We start from the raw sequence: 22,607 nt of genomic DNA on the forward strand, positions 1-22,607 counted from the left end.
ATGTACAATTCTCTTTAACGTGCAAATTTGAGCATTAGTGGAGTAATCGGGCGATTGTGGCCATGTTCTCCAATTATGAGTTCATCATTCTGGTAGCAGCAGTTTAGTGACATGAAGGTAGCCTTTTCATCCTATGAACGGACGCAATTATATCACAATTTTGCAGAAATAACCACACAGTTTAACATTCAAACGGACAGTACATTTCTGCGATGTAATATAAAGTTTTTGTCGACTACCCGAGACATACTGCTTGACATATTAGTAACAAATGACTGTTTGAATGTTGAACAATTGTCGTTCTTGGAATTCTGACATATAGACATCCAAACAGTTCCGTGTCCTGCTACAGTGCGACAGCTACAGGTGAATCAGGGGCTACAGTGCTGTGTAAAAGAAGAAAAACTGGAAACGTATTTGTGACATTAACATATATACACACACTGAACACTGAGAGGAACTAGTTAATAATAAAACTTACATTCGAATGTGACATTACTCCCCTGATCTCTGCCGGTGCAGCTGGCATGTCATTGTGTGACAGCTGCCGCTGTGGTGAACAGAACATTAAAGCCGAATGGCCAGTAGGGCCAGGTGCTTCGGCTAATTGGTGGGGTTAAGCGACTGCAGCGCCACCAACTATCTGCAATAGTGATGTCAGAGTTCACCACTTTTCTGCCACTTTTGCGCCGCCATTTTTGATAGTGATGTCATTGAACACACTCTTTACCGACATTTTTCCACCAGCTTTTCCCAGTCACTCAATTGCCTGAAAAAGGAGGAGGGTAGGGGAGGGGGTCACATTGACCTTGACCTTGGGGAATTGCGTGATCTTTAAAGTGACAGGTAATAACGCCAATTAAAAAGCCATAAATTGCTCCACTATGTGCGAAAACTGACATTACACGCTGTATCGTAAAATCTAGTTCACCATACTAGAGGTGTCATTGAACTAGGCACTTCACGAATTATGCAGTTAAAGCCTATACGCTGGACGATGTTTATTACTGGCATGCTTGGTGGCCCTTTCCCAGTCATTTGAACATACCGCTGCCGCAGAGCCACACCATGAGTTGGCCAGTGTCAACGTCAGCTTCATTCACTTTTGTGTTCAGCATTGCAGTAACATGCCATGTAGAGGCATACAAGGCTTTTACAGAGTCACTATAGTGGCTTCACTTTCAGTAGGTCGTACACAGCAAGATGTTGCGGATCGATTATATTCCACTCAGAGTGGTGTGTCTAAGGTGGGAAGAAAGTACAGACAGACGGGAGATGTGAATGATAGACGTCGCAGTGGCCGTCCTCCTATGAGAACACCAATGCAGGATCTTTCCTCCAACTGTCGCACTCGAAGACGCCCAACATCAACTGCCAGAAATATTGGAAATGACTTCTCCTGGGCAACAAGGATTCATATCTCAGACCAAACAGCGCGTAGATGATTGTGTCAGGGTGGTCTTCATTCCAGAAGACCCATGAGAAGTTTTGCGCTGAACTAGCGGAACTGGTGCAATCGAAGGACCTGGGCTGTTTTGCACATCAACATTGGATCATTGCAGAGTGGAGTGCTGTCATGTTTGCTGACGATTCCAGGAGTGGTTTGCGGCCGGACACCAGACGGGTTACGGTTTGGAGAAGCGCTAGACGACACCAGAAACTCTGATACGTTCAGGCAGTCCATCGGCTTGCAGTTGGAACTGTAATGTGCTGGGCGGCAGTAATGATGGGGCCGGCGGCCTCCTGTAACTCCCATCTACGGCAATTTGACTGGTCTCCGGTACTCCAAGAGGTGCTATAAACGATTACAAGGCCCTAAAGATGTGAAGTCGGTGATAACGTCATCCTAGTCGATGAGAACGTAAGACAGCACCCTATCTTCAAGGACGCTAAATCAGCCAGATGCAGTAGCCAACACAGTCCCCAGACATAAATGCAACTGAGGATGCATGGGACCTGTTGAAAGTGGGCATTGAATAGCGTCCGTAGCCACCTGACAATCTTCAGAGCGTCCCTGAAGTTTCCATTGAGGAATGGGACCTCATACCACAAGATAAACTTGATGGTCTCACCCAGAGCATACCTCGCAGAGTGGAAGAACCCATCTGTGTGCGGGGAGCACATATTCAATAATCTGATAATCATCAACATCATAATAACTGATAATCATCAACATGAGATAAAATTTTCTACTGTCTTCGTTTTCGACATTTACACTTAGAAGGGTGCCTGCTTCGTTTTATAATGATTTTTTATAACTAACCAAAATCATTCTTGTTTTCAGAAGGAATTATATTTATTTTGTTAAATCGGTATTGTACAAACCTCAATGGGCGCACTATAAGAAGTCATTGTTGTAAACTCTATGATATTCCTAACTTTTGTTGAGGTGTGTACATTCAATTAAAACCGAAAATGCGATGGAATTTCAATTAACAAATAATTTATTCTATTATCTAAGAATATTGTACAGTACATGTGGTATTCCTCTACCAGCAATACGTTTTCCAAGTCATCAACAAGTCGAGAATATTCTTCCAATTGTCTCCACCATTCTTTGACAATCGCTAACGGAGTTAAAGGAACTGCTTTACTCGCATCCATTTTGTAAACATGCTGATTACCGCACGTGACGCAGTGCTGTGGTAGTAAATCACAAGGAGGAGTAAGAGCGGGGAGATGCAGCAGGTCATTTCAGAGCACGTAGCGACCACGGCAGATTCAACTGAAGAGCAGCAATCCGTTCGACTCATCTCTTTTCATTTATTTACGATAAATAATCCGAATGGATTTGAATTAGGCAGGATATTTCATTACAGAAGTTTAGATGGATTAATGAGATTACAGAGGTTGTATGCAGTGACTTCATTTCTCCTTTTTATCATTGTTTAATTTAACCTGGTGGAAGTTATATTTATTGCTTTTCTGGGTGAGCTTCAGAATTTAGGAGATTTAGGAGCCCTGCAGATTCGGCACAGAAGTGGCGTAGTGAAAGCAGCTTCCGGGGGGGGGGGGGGGGGGGGGGAAGGAACACAGTGAGTGGGTGGAGCTACAGCTACAGCTGCTCTCACACTGTGTTGGGAAATTTGCCTCAGCCAGTGTCATACTGGCATATGACGTGTTGTGTAGTTTATTGCACGTATCCAGTTTGAACGGCCGAACTGAAAGCATTCACTCCGGGTGTCAGAACTCTGCTGGCAGAAGACAGGGGTGTGTAACTTGGTAAGGGAAGTGCATTCAGCTGATAAACGTCTTCCATCTTTCGCAAAAAACATGGAAACACAGCTCTGACGTGCTACATATTCAGGAGAGACAGATTGGGCGGCTAGACGTCAGTGCAGTTTTTTAGCTTTTCGAGGGACTGTGATGCAAAACTAGCTCAAGAAACGATCACGCCATTGAACAGCTGATATGACTTTAAAGGGGTTTGGTTGGCGAGAGTCGTGGCGAGAATAAAGGTGTAGTCAGTTCTTTACTGACTGGAAAGAAAGTCTACTCCATCAGCAGAGTAGGGTCCAATGTTGGAGCCCTTGGCAGTGCGTCGTACTTGATGGCAGGCAGCCACAGTGCCACCGCCCTGCTCACATCGTACCGATGATAATGGTGAGCACAGACAGCAGCTCTAGTCAGTTAGGATTACCACGAACTAGAAGTTAGCATCATGATCTGTTTCGTTTTCCCAAATTCATCACCGCATTCTCATTTACATAGGTTTCTTTGGCTTCCTGCGATGATAAACAACCACTGTAGTTAATTTGTAACTGGGAAGCCACATGTTGCCTCCTCTGTCACATTGGACATTTTTCAGTAGTAACACGGGAATTCGTCGTCTTTAGATTCACTGCTAGGACCGCAAGCTTCCACAGCGTTAATCAGTCCTTTGCGTGGAGTCTCGCATGTTTGTGACATGTCTCTGAGCAGTCTTCGCCTCGCCTGTGTACCATCAACAGCCGTCTCCGCTTGGTCAGCATAGGGTGCACGCTCTCACTAGTAATGGATGAGTGTGCCAAAGAAATTGGTTTCCTGCGTCATTTTCCCGCTAAAACTTTTCACTGTCATCTGTAACAAATTTGACGATCTCATCTGCGACCTATTTTTCTCCCGGTAAAGATTGATGACCACCCATTGTTAGCAGATGTTACTAATTTTGAGACAAATTTCTGGAGGCGTTCCGATCGCGTTTTCGTATGATTGCTTAAAACGTACGGCTACAAGCAGTAGAATATTCTAAGATGGCGAAGGTCAGGGGGTAGCTATATGTACGTATACAGCTGGCTGTAGTATCGCATACACGAGGTATAACAGAGCAGTGCCTTGGTGGAGTCGTCACTTGTCTACATCTACATTTATACTCCGCAAGCCACCCAAAGGTGTGTGGCGGAGGGCATTTTACGTGCCACTGTCATTACGTCCCTTTCCTGTTCCAGTCGCGTATGGTTCGCGGGAAGAACGACTGTCTGAAAGCCTCCGTGCGCGCTCTAATCTCTCTAATTTTACATTCGTGATCTCCTCGGGAGGTATAAGTAGGGGGAAGCAATACATTCGATACCTCATCCAGAAACGCACCCTCTCGAAACCTGGCGAGCAAGCTACACCGCGATGCAGAGCGCCTCTCTTGCAGAGTCTGCCACTTGAGTTTATTAAACATCCCCGTAACGCTATCACGGTTACCAAATAACCCTGTGACGAAACGCGCCGCTCTTCTTTGGATCTTCTCTATCTCCTCCGTCAAACCGATCTGGTACGGATCCCACACTGATGAGCAATACTCAAGTATAGGTCGAACGAGAGTTTTGTAAGCCACCTCCTTTGTTGATGGACTACATTTTCTAAGCACTCTCCCAATGAATCTGAACCTGGTACCCGCCTTACCAACAATTAATTTTATATGATCATTCCACTTCAAATCGTTCCGCACGCATACTCCCAGATATTTTACAGAAGTAACTGCTACCAGTGTTTGTCCGCTATCATATAATCATACAATAAAGGATCCTTCTTTCTATGTATTCGCAATACATTACATTTGTCTATGTTAAGGGTGTCTATGTACTCGGGTGATTCATCTGAAAAGATTTCCGACGTGATTATGCCCGCATGACGGGAATTAACAGACTTGGATTACGGAATGGTAACTGGAGCTATTGAAAGGAGGATATAAGATGAACATCAACAAAAGCAAAACGAGGATAATGGAATGTAGTCGAATTAAGTCGGGTGATGCTGAGGGAATTAGATTAGGAAATGAGACACTTAAAGTAGTAAATGAGTTTGGTATTTCGGGATCAAAATAACTGATGATGGTCGAAGTCGAGAGGATATAAAATGTAGACTGGCAAGGAAAGTGTTTCTGAAGAAGAGAAATTTGTTAACATCGAGTATAGATTTAAGTGTCAGAAAGTCGTTTCTGAAAGTATTTGTATGGAGTGTAGCCATGTATGGAAGTGAAACATGGACGATAAATAGTTTGGACAGGAAGAGAATAGAAGCTTTCGAAATGTGGTGCTACAGAAGAATGCTGAAGATTAGATGGGTAGATCACATAACTAATGAGGAGGTGTTGAATAGAATGGGGTCAAGAGGATTTGTGGCACAACTTGACCAGAAGAAGGGATCGGTTGGTAGGACATGTTCTGAGGCATCAAGGGATCACCAATTTAGTATTGGAGGGCAGCGTAGAGGGTAAAAATCGTAGAGGGAGACCAAGAGATGAATAGACTAAGCAGATTCAGAAGGATGTAGGTTGCAGTAGGTACTGGGAGATGAAGAAGCTTACACAGGATAGAGTAGCATGGAGAGCTGCATCAAACCACAACAACAACAACAACTGGAGCTAGACGCGTGGGATATTCCATTTCGGAAATCGTTAGGGAATTCAATATTCCGAGATTCAAGGTGTTAAGAGTGTGTTGAGGACACCAAATCTCAGGTATTAGCTCTCACCAAAGACAAGGCAGTGACTGGCGGCCTATACGTAACGGTCGAGAGCGGCGGTGTTTGTGTAGGGTTGACAGTGCAAGAAGACAAGCAGTATTGTGTGAAATAAGCGCAGAAATCAATGTGGGACGTACAACGAATGTATCCGTCAGGACAGTGCAGCGAAACATGGCGTTCATGAGCTATGGCAGTAGAGGACCGCCGCGAGTGGCTTTGCTAACATCACGACATCGCTTGCAGCACCTCTCTCCTAGGCTCGTGAGAGTTTATACTGAATGCAAGGAGACTGCAAAATCGTCAGCTGGTCAGATGAGCCTCCATTTCAGTTGGTAAGAGCTGATGATAAGGTTAAGAAGTGACGCAGGCCCCACGAAGCCATGGACCCAAGTTGTCAACATCGCACTGTGCGAGCTGGTGGTGGCTCCATAAGGATGCGGGCCGTGTTTACGTGGAATGGACTGGAGCCTCTAGTCTAACTGAACCGATCACTCACTGGAAATCGTAATGTTCCGCTACTTGGAGACCATTTTCAGCCATGCCTGGACTTCATATTCCCAAACAACGATGGAATTTTTGTGGATGACAATGCGCCATGTCACCGAGCCGTAATTGTTCGCGACTGTTTTGAAGAACATTCTGGACAATTCGAGCAAATGATTTGGCCACACAATTTCCCATTCATGAATCCCACCGAACATTTATGGGACACAATCGAGAGGTCAGTCCGTGCATAATATCCCGCGCCGGCAACACTTTCGCAAATATGGACGGCTATAGAGGGAGCATGGCTCAGTATTCCTGCAGGGGACCTCCAACGACTTGAGTCCATACCACGTCGAGCAGCCGCACATCGCAATGGAAAAGGAGGTTAGACACGATATTATGAGGGAGCTCATCACTTTTTTCACCTCAGTGCAGTCGTAAATGACACAGAGGAACTACTTACATTACGTGCTAACTGAATTGAAACTATGACATTGCATTGCCTATTTTGTATTTTTTATTCCATTGCTTCGTCCACTGCAGTTTATGATGTGTGATGTGGTTTACCTAGGACACCGCAGAAATAGTGAACATTGCTCTCCCTCCGTACGTAGAAATAAAATTTTCTCGTACTTCTAATTTAGACGTGTCCTCTGAATTTTTATTATTATAATTATAATAGATATAATATATTATATATAATATATATGTAATTATTGTTGTTGTTAGCAAACGCGACTGGGGTTGGTCTCTTGTTTGTCTCGGTCGTGGCTTCTACATTTGTAAGTAGGCTGTTTATGTTTTCTTATTGGCAACGTTACGTAGCGCTCTGTAGGAAAATCACTGGCTGTGCTGCGTGCAGTCTGTGGCTGGTTTGCATTGTTGTCTGCCATTGTAGTGTTGGGCAGGGGCAGCTGGATGTGAACAGCGCGTAGCGTTGCGCAGTTGGAGGTGAGCCGCCAGCAGTGGTGGATGTGGGGAAGTGAGATGGCGGAGTTTTGAAATTTGTAAGACTGTCATGAACTGCTATATAAATTATGACTATTAAGGTAAATACATTGTTTGTTCTCTATTAAAATCTTTCATTTGCTAACTATGCCTATCAGTAGTTAGGGCCTTCCGTAGTTTGAATCTTTTATTTAGCTGGCAGTAGTGGCGCTCGCTTTTGTGAGGTAAGTGATTTGTGAAAGGTATAGGTTAATGTTAGTCAGGGCCATTCTTTTGTAGGGATTTTTTGAAAGTCAGATTGCGTTGCGCCAAAAATATTGTGTGTCAGGATGAGCACAGTCATGTATAATTGTTTTAAAAAGGGGACGTTTCACATTCGACGAGTCCGATTGCTCGGACATTCCATCAGAGCCGTTTGCAACACACCTTGATTCCGAAAGATGTTGATGAAACCTGATATAAGACCATTCCGAACTCATCGGCTTTTCACCATTATACTGTTGATTTAAAAGTCACATGTTTGAGACTAACACATCATCAAGCATGTTGCGAGTGCCACAGTATGATAACAACTAATTCGAACAATAAGAATTTCAGGTGATGACGACGTAGGAGGTAATCCGTCCTGTCCGTTTGCTCCGCAAAGGGGGAGTTTACGTACACACACAGTACTTACCAGTCGTCCGGATCGCAGTCCCGGAATCCTTTCGCGAACGGGTTGCTGGCGATCTTTAGCTGCGTTATCTATAGAAACAAGACAAAACCTTCATTATCATCACTGCAGTAGCAAATATAATTACGGAACAAAACATGGCAAGATATTGCAACTGACAAATCTGCAGCAAAAGCGGTAAAGGATGTCTATCCACTTTAACATAGAGAGTTCATCTAATTTAATAAGCATGGGTGGACATGGAGTAAAGCCGAAACCGTGAAGTAAAACTACTACTGTCAGGAAACCCAATTGCCTGTTTGGTATGAATTATACAACACGTTACTTTCTGACATGTTTGCACTTTATTGTTTTATTCCGTACATCATTAACAATAATTAAATCGAGATAAGAGTAAACACCAAGAAGACTAGAAACTAAGTTAATTGTACACGGTTCTTAAGCATAATATACGTTATGGACATATAATAAACTGAAGCACGCAAAAAAAATTGTTTCCTCGGACTGCGTCAGTCGCCGGCGACATGTAGTTCCAGTGTTACCTCCTGCCAGTATTTATAATTTTATGTTCGCTAGTTCCCTGGAAACTGCGAGAAACTACATTTTAATGATGCCAGTAATTTGGTGGCCTAGCCTTCAAAAATGTTTGAACACTCTAGGACAAAAATAAACGACCCACAACGAAGGCATTATCCAAAAGGAACGGTGATCGGTAGATTTGATGTACATGCACAGACAAAAATATTGAGTAAAATTTCATAAAACGTGGATAATTTATTAAAGAGAAAGAGCCTCACAAATTGGGCAAGTCAACAACTCGTTGGCGCACCTCTGGCCCTTATGCAAGCAGGTATTCAGCTTGGCACTGATTGACAAATTCGTTGGATGTCTCCCTGAGGGATGTAGTGCCCGATTCTGTCCAATTGCTGGCCAAGGAAGAGTTTGGGGAGCACAAAGACGTGTAGCAGAAACACTCGCTGTGTGCGGTCGGGCGTTACCTTGCTGAAGTATAAGCCCAGCATAGCTTGCCATGAAGGGCAACAAAATGGGGTGTAGAGTATCACCGGTGTATCGCTATGCTGTTAGGGTTCCTTTTGGATAATTCCTTCATGGTGCGCCATTTCTTCCCCCTTAGAGTGTAATTTCCCTGGTAACCCGGAGTAACAGCAGATGGTCAGAATGTCATACAAAAAACTCGAAAGGTGGAAAATGGGAGACACCTGGTCGTGATAACTATGAGCAGCTGTGGACGCCACAGTGTAGTGAATACGTATAGCAAGTCACGTACATATGGACAGAGGTGTAGTTACATCTAAAGCAATTGGCATTAGTAACTAGTAACAGGAGTGTGCTCCCTGCCGCCGTTGGATAAGCAGCTGCAGCAGCAAGTCGTATACTCCTAGCTCACTCATTTGTTACATAGTTTAATTCTTAATTTCTTTGCGTGTTTTTGGTACTTGCATTGTTTAATTCATAAATTTCGGGCGTATTATAGTATTTGAGAGTTGTAGCATCGCGTTTTAGTACCTGAATAGTGTAAATTCGCGTAGTCGTTTGTCTACTGTTTTGTTTTGAACGGACAGTGTCGGTCGGTCGCAGTCAGTGTGCTCCCTGCCGCCGTTGGATAAGCAGCTGAGCAGCAAGTCGTATACTCCTAGCTCACTCATTTGTTACATAGTTTAATTCTTAATTTCTTTGCGTGTTTTTGGTTCTTGCATTGTTTAATTCATAAATTTCGGGCGTATTATAGTATTTGAGAGTGTAGCATCGTGTTTTAGTACCTGAATAGTGTAATTTCGCTTAGTCTCCTTCCGCCGCCGAGCAGTGTCAGCAGTGCGCAAGTAGCAGCATTACTGCATTTACTAGGCAATCTTGTATTTTAATAACCGTTTAAATTTTGTCGATTTGTTTGCGCTCTCTGTAGATTAGTTCAGACGTTCTTTGCACTACAGTTTTAGCATGGATAGGGACTGCAACTGCTGTGTTCGGATGCAGGCTGAGTTGGCATCCCTTCGCTCCCAGCTTCAGGCAGTGTTGGCTTCGGTCACACAGCTTGAGGCTGTTGCCAATGGGCATCACTGTGGGGGTCGGGATGGGGGTTTGTCGGGGACGGCCAGCTCGTCCCACGCATCCCCTGATCGGACTACGACTGTGGTTGCCCGGGATACTGCCCGCATTGAGGCTTATCCCTCACCTGTGGTAGAGTGGGAGGTCGTTTCAAGGTGTGGCAGGGGGCGAAAGACATTCCGGAGGGCTGAACGGAAAGCCTCTCCAGTTTGTCTGACGAACCGGTTTCAGGCTCTGTCTCAGGCTGATACTGATCTTCGGCCTGACATGGCTGCTTGTCCTGTTCCAGAGGTTGCCCCTCAGTCTGCAAGATCCGGGCAGTCGCAGAGGGTGGGCTTACTGGTAGTTGGGAGCTCCAACGTCAGGCGCGTAATGGGGCCCCTTAGGGAAATGGCAGCAAGAGAGGGGAAGAAAACCAATGTGCACTCCGTGTGCATACCGGGGGGAGTCATTCCAGATGTGGAAAGGGTCCTTCCGGATGCCATGAAGGGTACAGGGTGCACCCATCTGCAGGTGGTCGCTCATGTCGGCACCAATGATGTGTGTCGCTATGGATCGGAGGAAATCGTCTCTGGCTTCCGGCGGCTATCTGATTTGGTGAAGACTGCCAGTCTCGCTAGCGGGATGAAAGCAGAGCTCACCATCTGCAGCATCGTCGACAGGACTGACTGCGGACCTTTGGTACAGAGCCGAGTGGAGGGTCTGAATCAGAGGCTGAGACGGTTCTGCGACCGTGTGGGCTCCAGATTCCTCGACTTGCGCCATAGGGTGGTGGGGTTTCGGGTTCCGCTGGATAGGTCAGGAGTCCACTACACGCAACAAGCGGCTACACGGGTAGCAGGGGTTGTGTGGCGTGGGCTGGGCGGTTTTTTAGGTTAGATGGACTTGGGCAAGTACAGGAAGGGCAACAGCCTCAACGGGTGCGGGGCAAAGTCAGGACATGCGGGGACCAAGCAGCAATCGGTATTGTAATTGTCAACTGTCGAAGCTGCGTTGGTAAAGTACCGGAACTTCAAGCGCTGATAGAAAGCACCGAAGCTGAAATCGTTGTAGGTACAGAAAGCTGGCTTAAGCCAGAGATAAATTCTGCCGAAATTTTTACAAAGGTACAGACGGTGTTTAGAAAGGATCGATTGCATGCAACCGGTGGTGGAGTGTTCATCGCTGTTAGTAGTAGTTTATCCTGTAGTGAAGTAGAAGTGGATAGTTCCTGTGAATTATTATGGGTGGAGGTTACACTAAACAACCGAACTAGGTTAATAATTGGCTCCTTTTACCGACCTCCCGACTCAGCAGCATTAGTGGCAGAACAACTGAGAGAAAATTTGGAATACATTTCACATAAATTTTCTCAGCATGTTATAGTCTTAGGTGGAGATTTCAATTTACCAGATATAGACTGGGACACTCAGATGTTTAGGACGGGTGGTAGGGACAGAGCATCGAGTGACATTATACTGAGTGCACTATCCGAAAATTACCTCGAGCAATTAAACAGAGAACCGACTCGTGGAGATAACATATTGGACCTACTGATAACAAACAGACCCGAACTTTTCGAATCTGTAGGTACAGAACAGGGAATCAGTGATCATAAGGCCGTTGCAGTATCCCTGAATATGGAAGTTAATAGGAATATAAAAAAAGGGAGGAAGGTTTATCTGTTTAGCAAGAGTAATAGAAGGCAGATTTCAGACTACCTAACAGATCAAAACTAAAATTTCTGTTCCGACACTGACAATGTTGAGTGTTTATGGAAAAAGTTCAAGACAATCTTAAAATGTGTTTTAGACAGGTACGTGCCGAGTAAAACTGTGAGGGACGGGAAAAACCCACCGTGGTACAACAACAAAGTTAGGAAACTACTGCGAAAGCAAAGAGAGCTCCACTCCAAGTTTAAACGCAGCCAAAACCTCTCAGACAAACAGAAGCTAAACGATGTCAAAGTTAGCGTAAGGAGGGCTATGCGTGAAGCGTTCATTGAATTCGAAAGTAAAATTCTATGTACCGACTTGACAGAAAATCCTAGGAAGTTCTGGTCTTACGTTAAATCAGTAAGTGGCTCGAAACAGCATATCCAGACACTACGGGATGATGATGGCATTGAAACAGAGGATGACACGCGTAAAGCTGAAATACTAAACACCTTTTTCCAAAGCTGTTTCACAGAGGAAGACCGCACTGCAGTTCCTTCTCTAAATCCTCGCACAAACGAAAAAATGGCTGACATCGAAATAAGTGTCCAAGGAATAGAAAAGCAACTGGAATCACTCAATAGAGGAAAGTCCACTGGACCTGACGGGATACCAATTCGATTCTACACAGAGTACGCGAAAGAACTTGCCCCCCTTCTAACAGCCGTGTACCGCAAGTCTCTAGAGGAACGGAGGGTTCCAAATGATTGGAAAAGAGCACAGATAGTCCCAGTCTTCAAGAAGGGTCGTCGAGCAGATGCGCAAAACTATAGACCTATATCTCTTACGTCGATCTCTTGTAGAATTTTAGAACAAACCCAGAATCTACTATGTAGGAATCAACATGGATTCCGGAAACAGCGATCGTGTGAGACCCAACTCGCCTTATTTGTTCATGAGACCCAGAAAATATTAGATACAGGCTCCCAGGTAGATGCTATTTTTCTTGACTTCCGGAAGGCGTTCGATACAGTTCCGCACTGTCGCCTGATAAACAAAGTAAGAGCCTACGGAATATCAGACCAGCTGTGTGGCTGGATTGAAGAGTTTTTAGCAAACAGAACACAGCATGTTGTTATCAATGGAGAGACGTCTACAGACGTTAAAGTAACCTCTGGCGTGCCACAGGGGAGTGTTATGGGACCATTGCTTTTCACAATATATATAAATGACTTAGTAGATAATGTCGGAAGTTCCATGCGGCTTTTCGCGGATGATGCTGTAGTATACAGAGAAGTTGCTGCATTAGAAAATTGTAGCGAATTACAGGAAGATCTGCAGCGGATAGGCACTTGGTGCAGGGAGTGGCAACTGACCCTTAACATAGACAAATGTAATGTATTGCGAATACATTGAAAGAAGGATCCTTTATTGTATGATTATATGATAGCGGAACAAACACTGATAGCAGTTACTTCTGTAAAATATCTGGGAGTATGCGTGCGGAACGATTTGAAGTGGAATGATCATATAAAATTAATTGTTGGTAAGGCGGGTACCAGGTTGAGATTCATTGGGAGAGTGCTTAGAAAATGTAGTCCATCAACAAAGGAGATGGCTTACAAAACACTCGTTCGACCTATACTTGAGTATTGCTCATCAGTGTGGGATCCGTACCAGGTCGGGTTGACGGAGGAGATAGAGAAGATCCAAAGAAGAGCGGCGCGTTTCGTCACTGGGTTGTTTGGTAACCGTGATAGCGTTACGGAGATGTTTAATAAACTCAAGTGGCAGACTCTGCAAGAGAGGCGCTCTGCATTGCGGTGTAGCTTGCTCGCCAGGTTTCGAGAGGGTGCGTTTCTGGATGAGGTATCGAATATATTGCTTCCCCCTACTTATACTTCCCGAGGAGATCACGAATGTAAAATTAGAGAGATTAGAGCGCGCACGGAGGCTTTCAGACAGTCGTTCTTCCCGCGAACCATACGCGACTGGAACAGGAAAGGGAGGTAATGACAGTGGCACGTAAAGTGCCCTCCGCCACACACCGTTGGGTGGCTTGCGGAGTATCAATGTAGATGTAGATGTAGATGTAGATGTACTTTCATATGTAAAGGATAGTGGGTATAAAATACAGGGAGCGCGAGTTTATCTACAAGTTGTACAGTAACCATACGGCAGTTATTAGTGTCGAAGGGGACGAAAGAGAGAGAAGTGAGACAGGTTTTTTTAGCCTATCCCCGATGTTATTCGAACTGTACATAGAGCAAACAGTAACGCAAACCAAAGAAAAATTTGGAGAGGGATTAAAGTTGCGGCAGAAAAAAATATAGATTTTTGAGGTTTAGCGATGACACTGTAATTCTGTCAGCGTCAGTAAAGGATTTGGAATAGCAGTACAATGAATGGAGGATATAAGATGAATATGAACAAAATAAAGCAACTATACTGGAATGACTATTGTTCTTTGGAGCCCGCAGTGCAAAATATGTCTTAATGGCATGATTATTACAAATGGTAGCCAGCTACGGTGCTCTGGATTGGAATTTTGTGGAACCAAATCAGCCAGTGCTGAGAGAATTATATTAGGGAATAAGTTCCTAAAAGTAGATTAGTTCTGCTATTTGGGCAGAAAAATAACTGATGATGACTGAAGCAGAAATTACATAAAACGCAGACTGGCTATAGGAACAAAAGGATATTTGAAAAAGAGCAGTGTGTTAGGAAGTACTTTCTGAAAGTATTTACTTAGAGGGTAGCCATGTACGAAAGTGAAAATTAGACGATAAGCTGTTCAGACAAGGAGAGAATAGAAACTTTTGAAATATGGTACTAGAGAATAATTCTGACGAGTATATATGTAGATCGCATAACTAATGAAAAGGTACTGAAAAGAATTGGGGAGGAAAGAAATCTGCGGCAAAACTTGATTTAAAAAATATGCATATCGATAGGAGGCATTCTGAGACAACTAGAAATTATCAATTTAGTGTTGAAGGGAAGTGTGGGGGTAAAAAGTGCAGAGGGAGATCTGGAGATGAATACCGTAATCAGCTTCAAATGGATGTAGGCCGCAGTAGTTGTAAGGAGGTGAACAGACCTACAAAGGATAGAGTAGCGTGCAGAGCTGCGTGAAACCAGTGTTCGGAAGCCTGCAGCCACTTCCATTACGTGAGATGTGTTTGAAACTTAGTGTCAGTAATATACACCTTGTCTTGGTATAGGAAACAGAATAATGGATGTTTGCCATTCGAAACTAGTTAATAAATTGTCACGCTCAATCGAGACTGTATACTACTTCAGAGAGCACAGTACAAAAAATATGATGAAGAGCAAGAAATAATTTTGTTAGTGATAGGCCGTCATCAGCCACGATATTTTTTTTTCTAGTTCATGAAGCGAGGAAGATTAGGGTTTGACGACCCGTCCATATCGAGGTCATTAGACACGGAGCCCAAGTTCAGAATGTTTCAAGGATGGGGAAGGAATTCGGCCGAGCAGTTTGAAAGGAACCATCCTGGCATTTCCCTGGAACGATTTAACGAAATAACGGAAAATTTTAACATGGACGGCCACACGCTGATTTGAATCGTCGTCCTCCCGATCGTCTATTGCTCTAACCACTGTGACACCTCGCTCGATGCGATTCAGTTCAACGCCTTTCGGAAGTTATAATTCCATTTACAACGGCTACATTGACGTTTTTTGGAGTTGTATCTGCTTCAGTTTACCACGTAGTAGTAAGTGAAGGCCGCAGTTCGAATACAGAGATTCATACCGTTAATTACACTAAGCTTTTATGTTAGAGCAGGTCGTAGGTAGACAGTTAACAAAAGACAAAGTTTATCACCGAGACTCAGCATCTAATTCTTAGTTCGTTATAAGTGATAAAGAAGTACCAGAATGGATCCCTTGGCCGGCCGGCGTGGCCGAGCGGTTCTAGGCACTACAGTCTGGAACCGTGCGACCGCTACGGTCGCAGGTTCGAATCCTGCCTCGGGCATGGATGTGTGTGTGATGTCCTTAGGTTAGTTAGGTTTAACTCGTTCTAAGTTCCAGGGGACTGATGATCTCAGAAGTTAAGTCCCATAGTGCTCAGAGCCATTTGAACCATTTTTTGAATGAAACCCTTAGTGCAGTTTGGAGTGTTTTTAAAACGCTCTGGTAGATTGAAATTGTGTGCCGAATCGGAAGTCATGCCCGGAAATTTGATATACGTGGCCTGCTGCACTGTGCATAGAGGTTATAGATGTGTTTACAAACACCTGGACATTAACAATAAGACCAGCGAGTCAATGCTTCTAGTACAGTAGACGATGTTCAAGGTTACTGCGTTTATGATGTACAGTCATCTCACTGTTCTTTACGAAATAGACATTCAACGAAGTGTCTGAAGTTTCTAAGTTCTGATGTATAATGTAGAATTACCGGTCTTCCCTAGTTTGGTGGCATGTGTAACGAACACAGACCTATTTCGTACAACTGGTACAAAGCATTTCCTCTGAAGTAAGAGCTATTGTTCTCCATACGGTTTCAAATGCAGCCATAAGAAACATGTATTACTCTGTGGCTAGCTTTTTATCATATTTACAGTAGAAATATGCCAACCAAGGTACAACGATTAATATAACTGATAAAATCAAAAGTTCAACGACACAGCATTTCTTAGGACTCTTTTTTTGAGCAAAGGCATTACTGAAAGTTGAAAGATGAGCTAATGTGGAGAAGGAGGAGAAGAATGTCAGAGAAACCACTGCAGCGAACAAAAAGTCAATGTTGTGGATTAAATTTTTAGTCTGTCTGCAGTGTCTCGTGGACGAAAGGCATGTGACACTGTTGATGATAACCTCTGCCTTGGATGGGGATGTTAAGCTCGCTGATCCCATTGCTGCCATTCAAGATGTATAGACTATGTGCTGAAACTGGTTTCCAGCCTTTCCTATCCATCATCATAATTCAACACAAGCTTGATACCAACTTAAACACACACCGACTACAGCTACCTACACTCAGCAGATACTCCTAAAACACAGCTCTTATAGAACGAGAGGAAAAGAGACATTCAACGGGGCGGAATAAGACTGTTTCTGATTACATGACTGAATTCACCGTTCGAGGTGTCTCATCCAACAATACATTATAACTTTCTTTTTACTTCAAGGAAGCTCGAAGAGAAGTGGATAAAAGTGGCAGCGAAAAATTTCTGAAAATTTTAAAGAGCAAAGTCTATTGTTATTTAGAGTAGAGATCTATTGTAAAAATAACTGGAATAAAATATTGGCAAAGTGTGTGTCAGACCACAATTCGGAACATTAAAGATTCAATCGTTTGTCGCAGTAAGACTTTTTCTGTTACTTACCACTTATTTCACTTCTAACAATGATTTACAGACAGGTAATATCCAAAAGCTTCCCAAGTACAGGGTGTCCAAAACTAAAGTTCCTGGTTCAAAACACTGTAGAAAGAGAACCACTGCTCAGAATGACGTCAGACTTGAAGAGCGCGTTATTAACGCCGCAGTGGTAAACGTCATGGCTCAAAACAAAATTTAAAGAAGATTTTACGAATACATGGCGTTGTAAGAGTCTTAACGTAAATGAGGTCGGCTACAAACGACGGATGAATAGCAATACGACAGCTGTAGTTTGAATTACACATTACACTACCCGTACTGTTCAACGTGTATGGCTGCAAAGGTTTGGCAGTCAACAGTTGTGGCATGTGGCACTGCTAACCCCTCCTAACACGCCACGGTCGTACCACATCGGACGGATAAAATCGGTTTTTAACTATCCTGACGCCAAAAATTCAGATAAATAGCAAACCGGCATCGGTTTTTAATTGTCATTGGGCCAAAAATTGTGAAAAAAGCAAAATGACATCGGTTTCTAATCGTCGGGAAATTGGCGAAAGACATGTTCAACATGCTGTCCGCCGTTTTCTGCCACAAGTTGATATCGAGGAACAGCATGTTCCACAACATATCGGAGTGTCACGTGGGTTATGTTCAAAACTTGTTGCGCGATGTGTACCTTCAATTCAGCTACGTTCGTAATTGGGCCACTGAGCGGAACTTCCTTCAGATAACCTGTCAGCCAAAAGTCACACGGATTAAGATCAGATGATCTGGACGGCCAGGCTGTAGGGAAAAGACGCCTTATAATTCTAGGAGATTAGTCAGGAAGAATAAATACCCAAAGAAGTGGGATACGGAAGCACTGAGGAATGACGAGATATGCCTGAAGTTCTCTAAGGCTCTAGATACGGCAGGAAGAGATAGCTCAGTAAGCAGGACATTTGAAGAGGAATAGAAATCTCTGAAAACGGCAGTTACAGAAGTTGGGAAGAAAACATAGATACAAAGCAGGTAACTGCGAAGGAACCATGGCTAACAGTTGATCGATGAAAGAAGGAACTACAAAAATTCAGGAATACAGGAATTCAGGAATACAAAAATACAATTCGCTGAGGAATGAAGCAAATAGGAATTGTAGGGAAGCTAAGACGAAATGGCTGCATGGAAAATGTGAGGAAATCGAAAAAGAAATGATTGTGGAAGGACAGCCACCGCATCTAGGAAATTCAAAAGAACATTTGGTGAAATTAAAAGCAAGAGTGCTAACATTAAGAGTGCAACGGGAATTCCACTGCTAAATGCAGAGGAACGAGCGGATAGGTAGAAAGAATACATTGAAGCTGGAAGAAAGTATATTGCGGTGACATGAGACAGTCACAGTTACACGTCCTTCCTATCTGCATCGTCTTTGAGGACGACACGGCGGTCGGATGGTCCCGGTAGGCCACTCATGGCCTGCAGACGGAGTGTTTTTTTTTTTTTTTTTTTTTTTTTTTTGTAAAGGAGTTTCAAATCAGCGCACACTCCGCTTCAGAGTGGAAAATTCATTCTGGAAACTGCAATATTGTTTTTAGTCAAAAATTGCTGACTACTGTGGGCTGTAAGCGACAGTGCACTGTCATGTGACAGTACCCAGTCGTTGATACACCAGTTCTGCGAAAATTTTATCTTCATATCCTCCCTCAAACGTCTTAGAACATCGTGATACGACTCCGTATTGATCGTCTGACCAGGAGGGACAAACTGTTCATGAAAATTTTTTTCAAAACATGTACATGGCGATTGAGCTGCCCCTACAACGACGTTTTATGCATCCCGACCTACATCTGCTTCAGTAACGGTATCCAGACAGGCGATAGCCACGTAATCGATTTAAGTTCCCTCCCAGAGCTTTGGACATGTTTTGGTAAACGGAATAATACTGTAAAAAATACAAGTGAGGAATGGCGATGACTTACACGGTATTTTCGGACCAAGATACAACTTACTTCTGCCATATTTATCCCAGTGTCTCCACTCATTCTTTGTGCAATTAGCGGCGTAGTGATATAGGCACGGGATGTCTCTTCAACTTTATTCTGTTTGCCGTACTTAATATTTTGTAAGTGGTTCATAAACGTTGCATTACAAAGTATGTTTCACCAATGGAGACAACAAAATTAACAGGAGATATCTAATTGGCTGCAACCACTCTTCATTTCAGTAAATGCTGCTACCACATCGGTACATACTCCAACACAATTTGTCCGTGACAGATTGTTGTCAACAAGAAAGGAATTCAGAATAAAGAAAACGTCTCCGCCTGTAGCTCTCCCTTCCAGAGGTTTACAAATTACGAAGTCCTTGTGCATTTTATTTTCATAATAGCAACGTACAAAAACAAGATGCAGGAAAGATTTCAAATATCAGCATTGCCATCAGGTTGATTTTTCATGTCAGCGTGCGGCCGGTCCCGGCGGAGGTTCGAGTCCTCCCTCGGGCATGGGTGTGGGTGTTTGTCCTTAGGATAATTTAGGTTAAGTAGTGTGTAAGCTTAGGGACTGATGACCTTAGCAGTTAAGTCACATAAGATTTGACACACATTTTTTTTTTTTTTTTTCATGTCAGCATCGAGCAACGATATCAAGCGAGAGTGGTATCGACTTCAGTGTCTCTCCAAACATTTCTCCTTGCATAATTTCGCACACTTATGACGGATGCGAGGGCACGTAATGTCTCACCAGTAATGTGTGGTGATTTCATTTTGCAGGGATGCTCTTAGGTCTTTGTTAAGAACTGATTCCTGTTTTTCGATAAATCTAACATTTCCTTTTATTTGTTGTTCACAATGCTTCAAAAATGCGATGTGTTTATCTACATGGCCTGGACGTTTTGTTTGCTATCGTTAGTTAAAATCCCCAAACAAGTAACACGTTGTTATCGTTCCTCATTATTCAAAAGAATGCTTCACATTCACGCGCTTTGGTTTTACGTTTAGAACTAACGTTGCCGATAGGAACAGAGGAAGATGAAAAACAAGAATGTACTTCGGTTAAATTCGAATACGTTTCCTTATTACAACTGTATACTTTCGAAGGACAAGAAGCATTCGCTGAAGCACTTCCATGGGATCTCTTTTTACCACTGCGACTTACCCATGGCAAGGTGCGAAATTTATATCACTTTGTTTTAAATCCGGTTAACTATTTCCACTGAACACACACACAAGACTCCTGAAGTCTAGCAGAAATCGAATGGACAGTCACAACGACCGAGAACAATCTGTTGTTGTAGTCAGAGTTACAAAGAAATAACGGACACATTGTCCAGCGGCTTATTGTCATTATTGGTTGTTAAATGTCTGGTAAGTAGGTAACCCAGAAGATGATCGGTGACTGGGACTGTGCGATGAAATATGACTGGTGACTTTTCTCACCATTCCTGCTGACAACATCTGTTGGGCAGTTCTTGTGAAATAAGACAGCAAATTAACGGCGAGCCATCTTAATAGCTTGGTTCGTGGAAATGAGAATCTGACGCTAGCGGTATTTGTGCACCGGAAGTCGTCTTCTTACATAATATGAAATATATATACACTCCTGGAAATTGAAATAAGAACACCGTGAATTCATTGTCCCAGGAAGGGGAAACTTTATTGACACATTCCTGGGGTCAGATACATCACATGATCACACTGACAGAACCACAGGCACATAGACACAGGCAACAGAGCATGCACAATGTCGGCACTAGTACAGTGTATATCCACCTTTCGCAGCAATGCAGGCTGCAATTCTCCCATGGAGACGATCGTAGAGATGCTGGATGTAGTCGTGTGGAACGGCTTGCCATGCCATTTCCACCTGGCGCCTCAGTTGGACCAGCGTTCGTGCTGAACGTGCAGACCGCGTGAGACGACGCTTCATCCAGTCCCAAACATGCTCAATGGGGGACAGATCCGGAGATCTTGCTGACCAGGGTAGTTGACTTACACCTTCTAGAGCACGATGGGTGGCACGGGATACATGCAGACGTGCATTGTCCTGTTGGAACAGCAAGTTCCCTTGCCGGTCTAGGAATTGTAGAACGATGGGTTCGATGACGGTTTGGATGTACCGTGCACTATTCAGTGTCCCCTCGACGATCACCAGTGGTGTACAGCCAGTGTAGGAGATCGCTCCCCACACCACGATGCCGGGTGTTGGCCCTGTGTGCCTCGGTCGTATGCAGTCCTGATTGTGGCGCTCACCTGCACGGCGCCAAACACGCATACGACCATCATTGGCACCAAGGCAGAAGCGACTCTCATCGCTGAAGACGACACGTCTCCATTCGTCCCTCCATTCACGCCTGTCGCGACACCACTGGAGGCAGGCTGCACGATGTTGGGGCGTGAGCGGAAGACGGCCTAACGGTGTGCGGGACCGTAGCCCAGCTTCATGGAGACGGTTGCGAATGGTCCTCGCCGATACCCCAGGAGCAACAGTGTCCCTAATTTGCTGGGAAGTGGCGGTGCGGTCCCCTACGGCACTGCGTAGGATCCTACGGTCTTGGCGTGCATCCGTGCGTCGCTGCGGTCCGGTCCCAGGTCGACGGGCACGTGCACCTTCCGCCGACCACTGGCGACAACATCGATGTACTGTGGAGACCTCACGCCCCACGTGTTGAGCAATTCGGCGGTACGTCCACCCGGCCTCCCGCATGCCCACTATACCCCCTCGCTCAAAGTCCGTCAACTGCACATACGGTTCACGTCCACGCTGTCGCGGCATGCTACCAGTGTTAAAGACTGCGATGGAGCTCCGTATGCCACGGCAAACTGGCTGACACTGACGGCGGCGGTGCACAAATGCTGCGCAGCTAGCGCCATTCGACGGCCAACACCGCGGTTCCTGGTGTGTCCGCTGTGCCGTGCGTGTGATCATTGCTTGCACAGCCCTCTCGCAGTGTCCGGAGCAAGTATGGTGGGTCTGACACACCGGTGTCAATGTGTTCTTTTTTCCATTTCCAGGAGTGTATTTCAGTGAAAGCCGGCGTCCCCCTCTGCTATTCTCTCCTCCCCTCCCCCACACCCAGGATGCGCCCCCCCCCTCTACTTTTAGGACGGCTGACTTAAACACCTGCTTCAACATAATCCAAACTTTTTATCAGAGGCGATCACTGGTGACCGTCGTAACGGAAGAGTCCTTCAGCTCGGTCAAAAAAGTCCTGAAAAGAGTAACATATAACGTTACTCTCGACGGGTCTTTTGTATGACATTTTAGGCCGAGTTGAGGAAGGACTCCTATGTTGCAAAGATCACCAGTGAATACCTCTGAGAGAAAGTTTGGATCGTCTCCAAGCAGTCGTTTAAGTTCCCTGGAGACTTCCTCGCGATGTTGCATCTGATCGTCTTGAAGCAACTGTGATACAAACTTCGCCGCAATCATTCGCACATTCATATTTTCTGATGGAATATGCGCGCATGAACCGTAACTTGTTCCGAACGTGTTGCAGAGGGACTGGATGGCCCATATACGGTCTTGCGGAA

The 22,607-nt window shown here is 44.4% G+C and overlaps 1 protein-coding gene across 1 annotated transcript in view; it reads right to left on the reverse strand.

Annotated features, from left to right (window-relative positions):
* LOC124711489 (T-box transcription factor TBX1) overlaps window positions 1–22,607 on the reverse strand; it is a 210,852-nt gene that overhangs the window by 105,793 nt on the left and 82,452 nt on the right. Inside the window, exon 6 of the mRNA XM_047241598.1 lies at window positions 8,045–8,112. Within this exon, the coding sequence (XP_047097554.1) occupies window positions 8,045–8,112 (68 nt within the window). The remainder of the gene's footprint in view (window positions 1–8,044; window positions 8,113–22,607) is intronic.

This window comes from Schistocerca piceifrons, chromosome 8, assembly GCF_021461385.2.
Source record: "Schistocerca piceifrons isolate TAMUIC-IGC-003096 chromosome 8, iqSchPice1.1, whole genome shotgun sequence".
Classification (NCBI taxonomy): Eukaryota; Metazoa; Arthropoda; class Insecta; order Orthoptera; family Acrididae; genus Schistocerca; species Schistocerca piceifrons.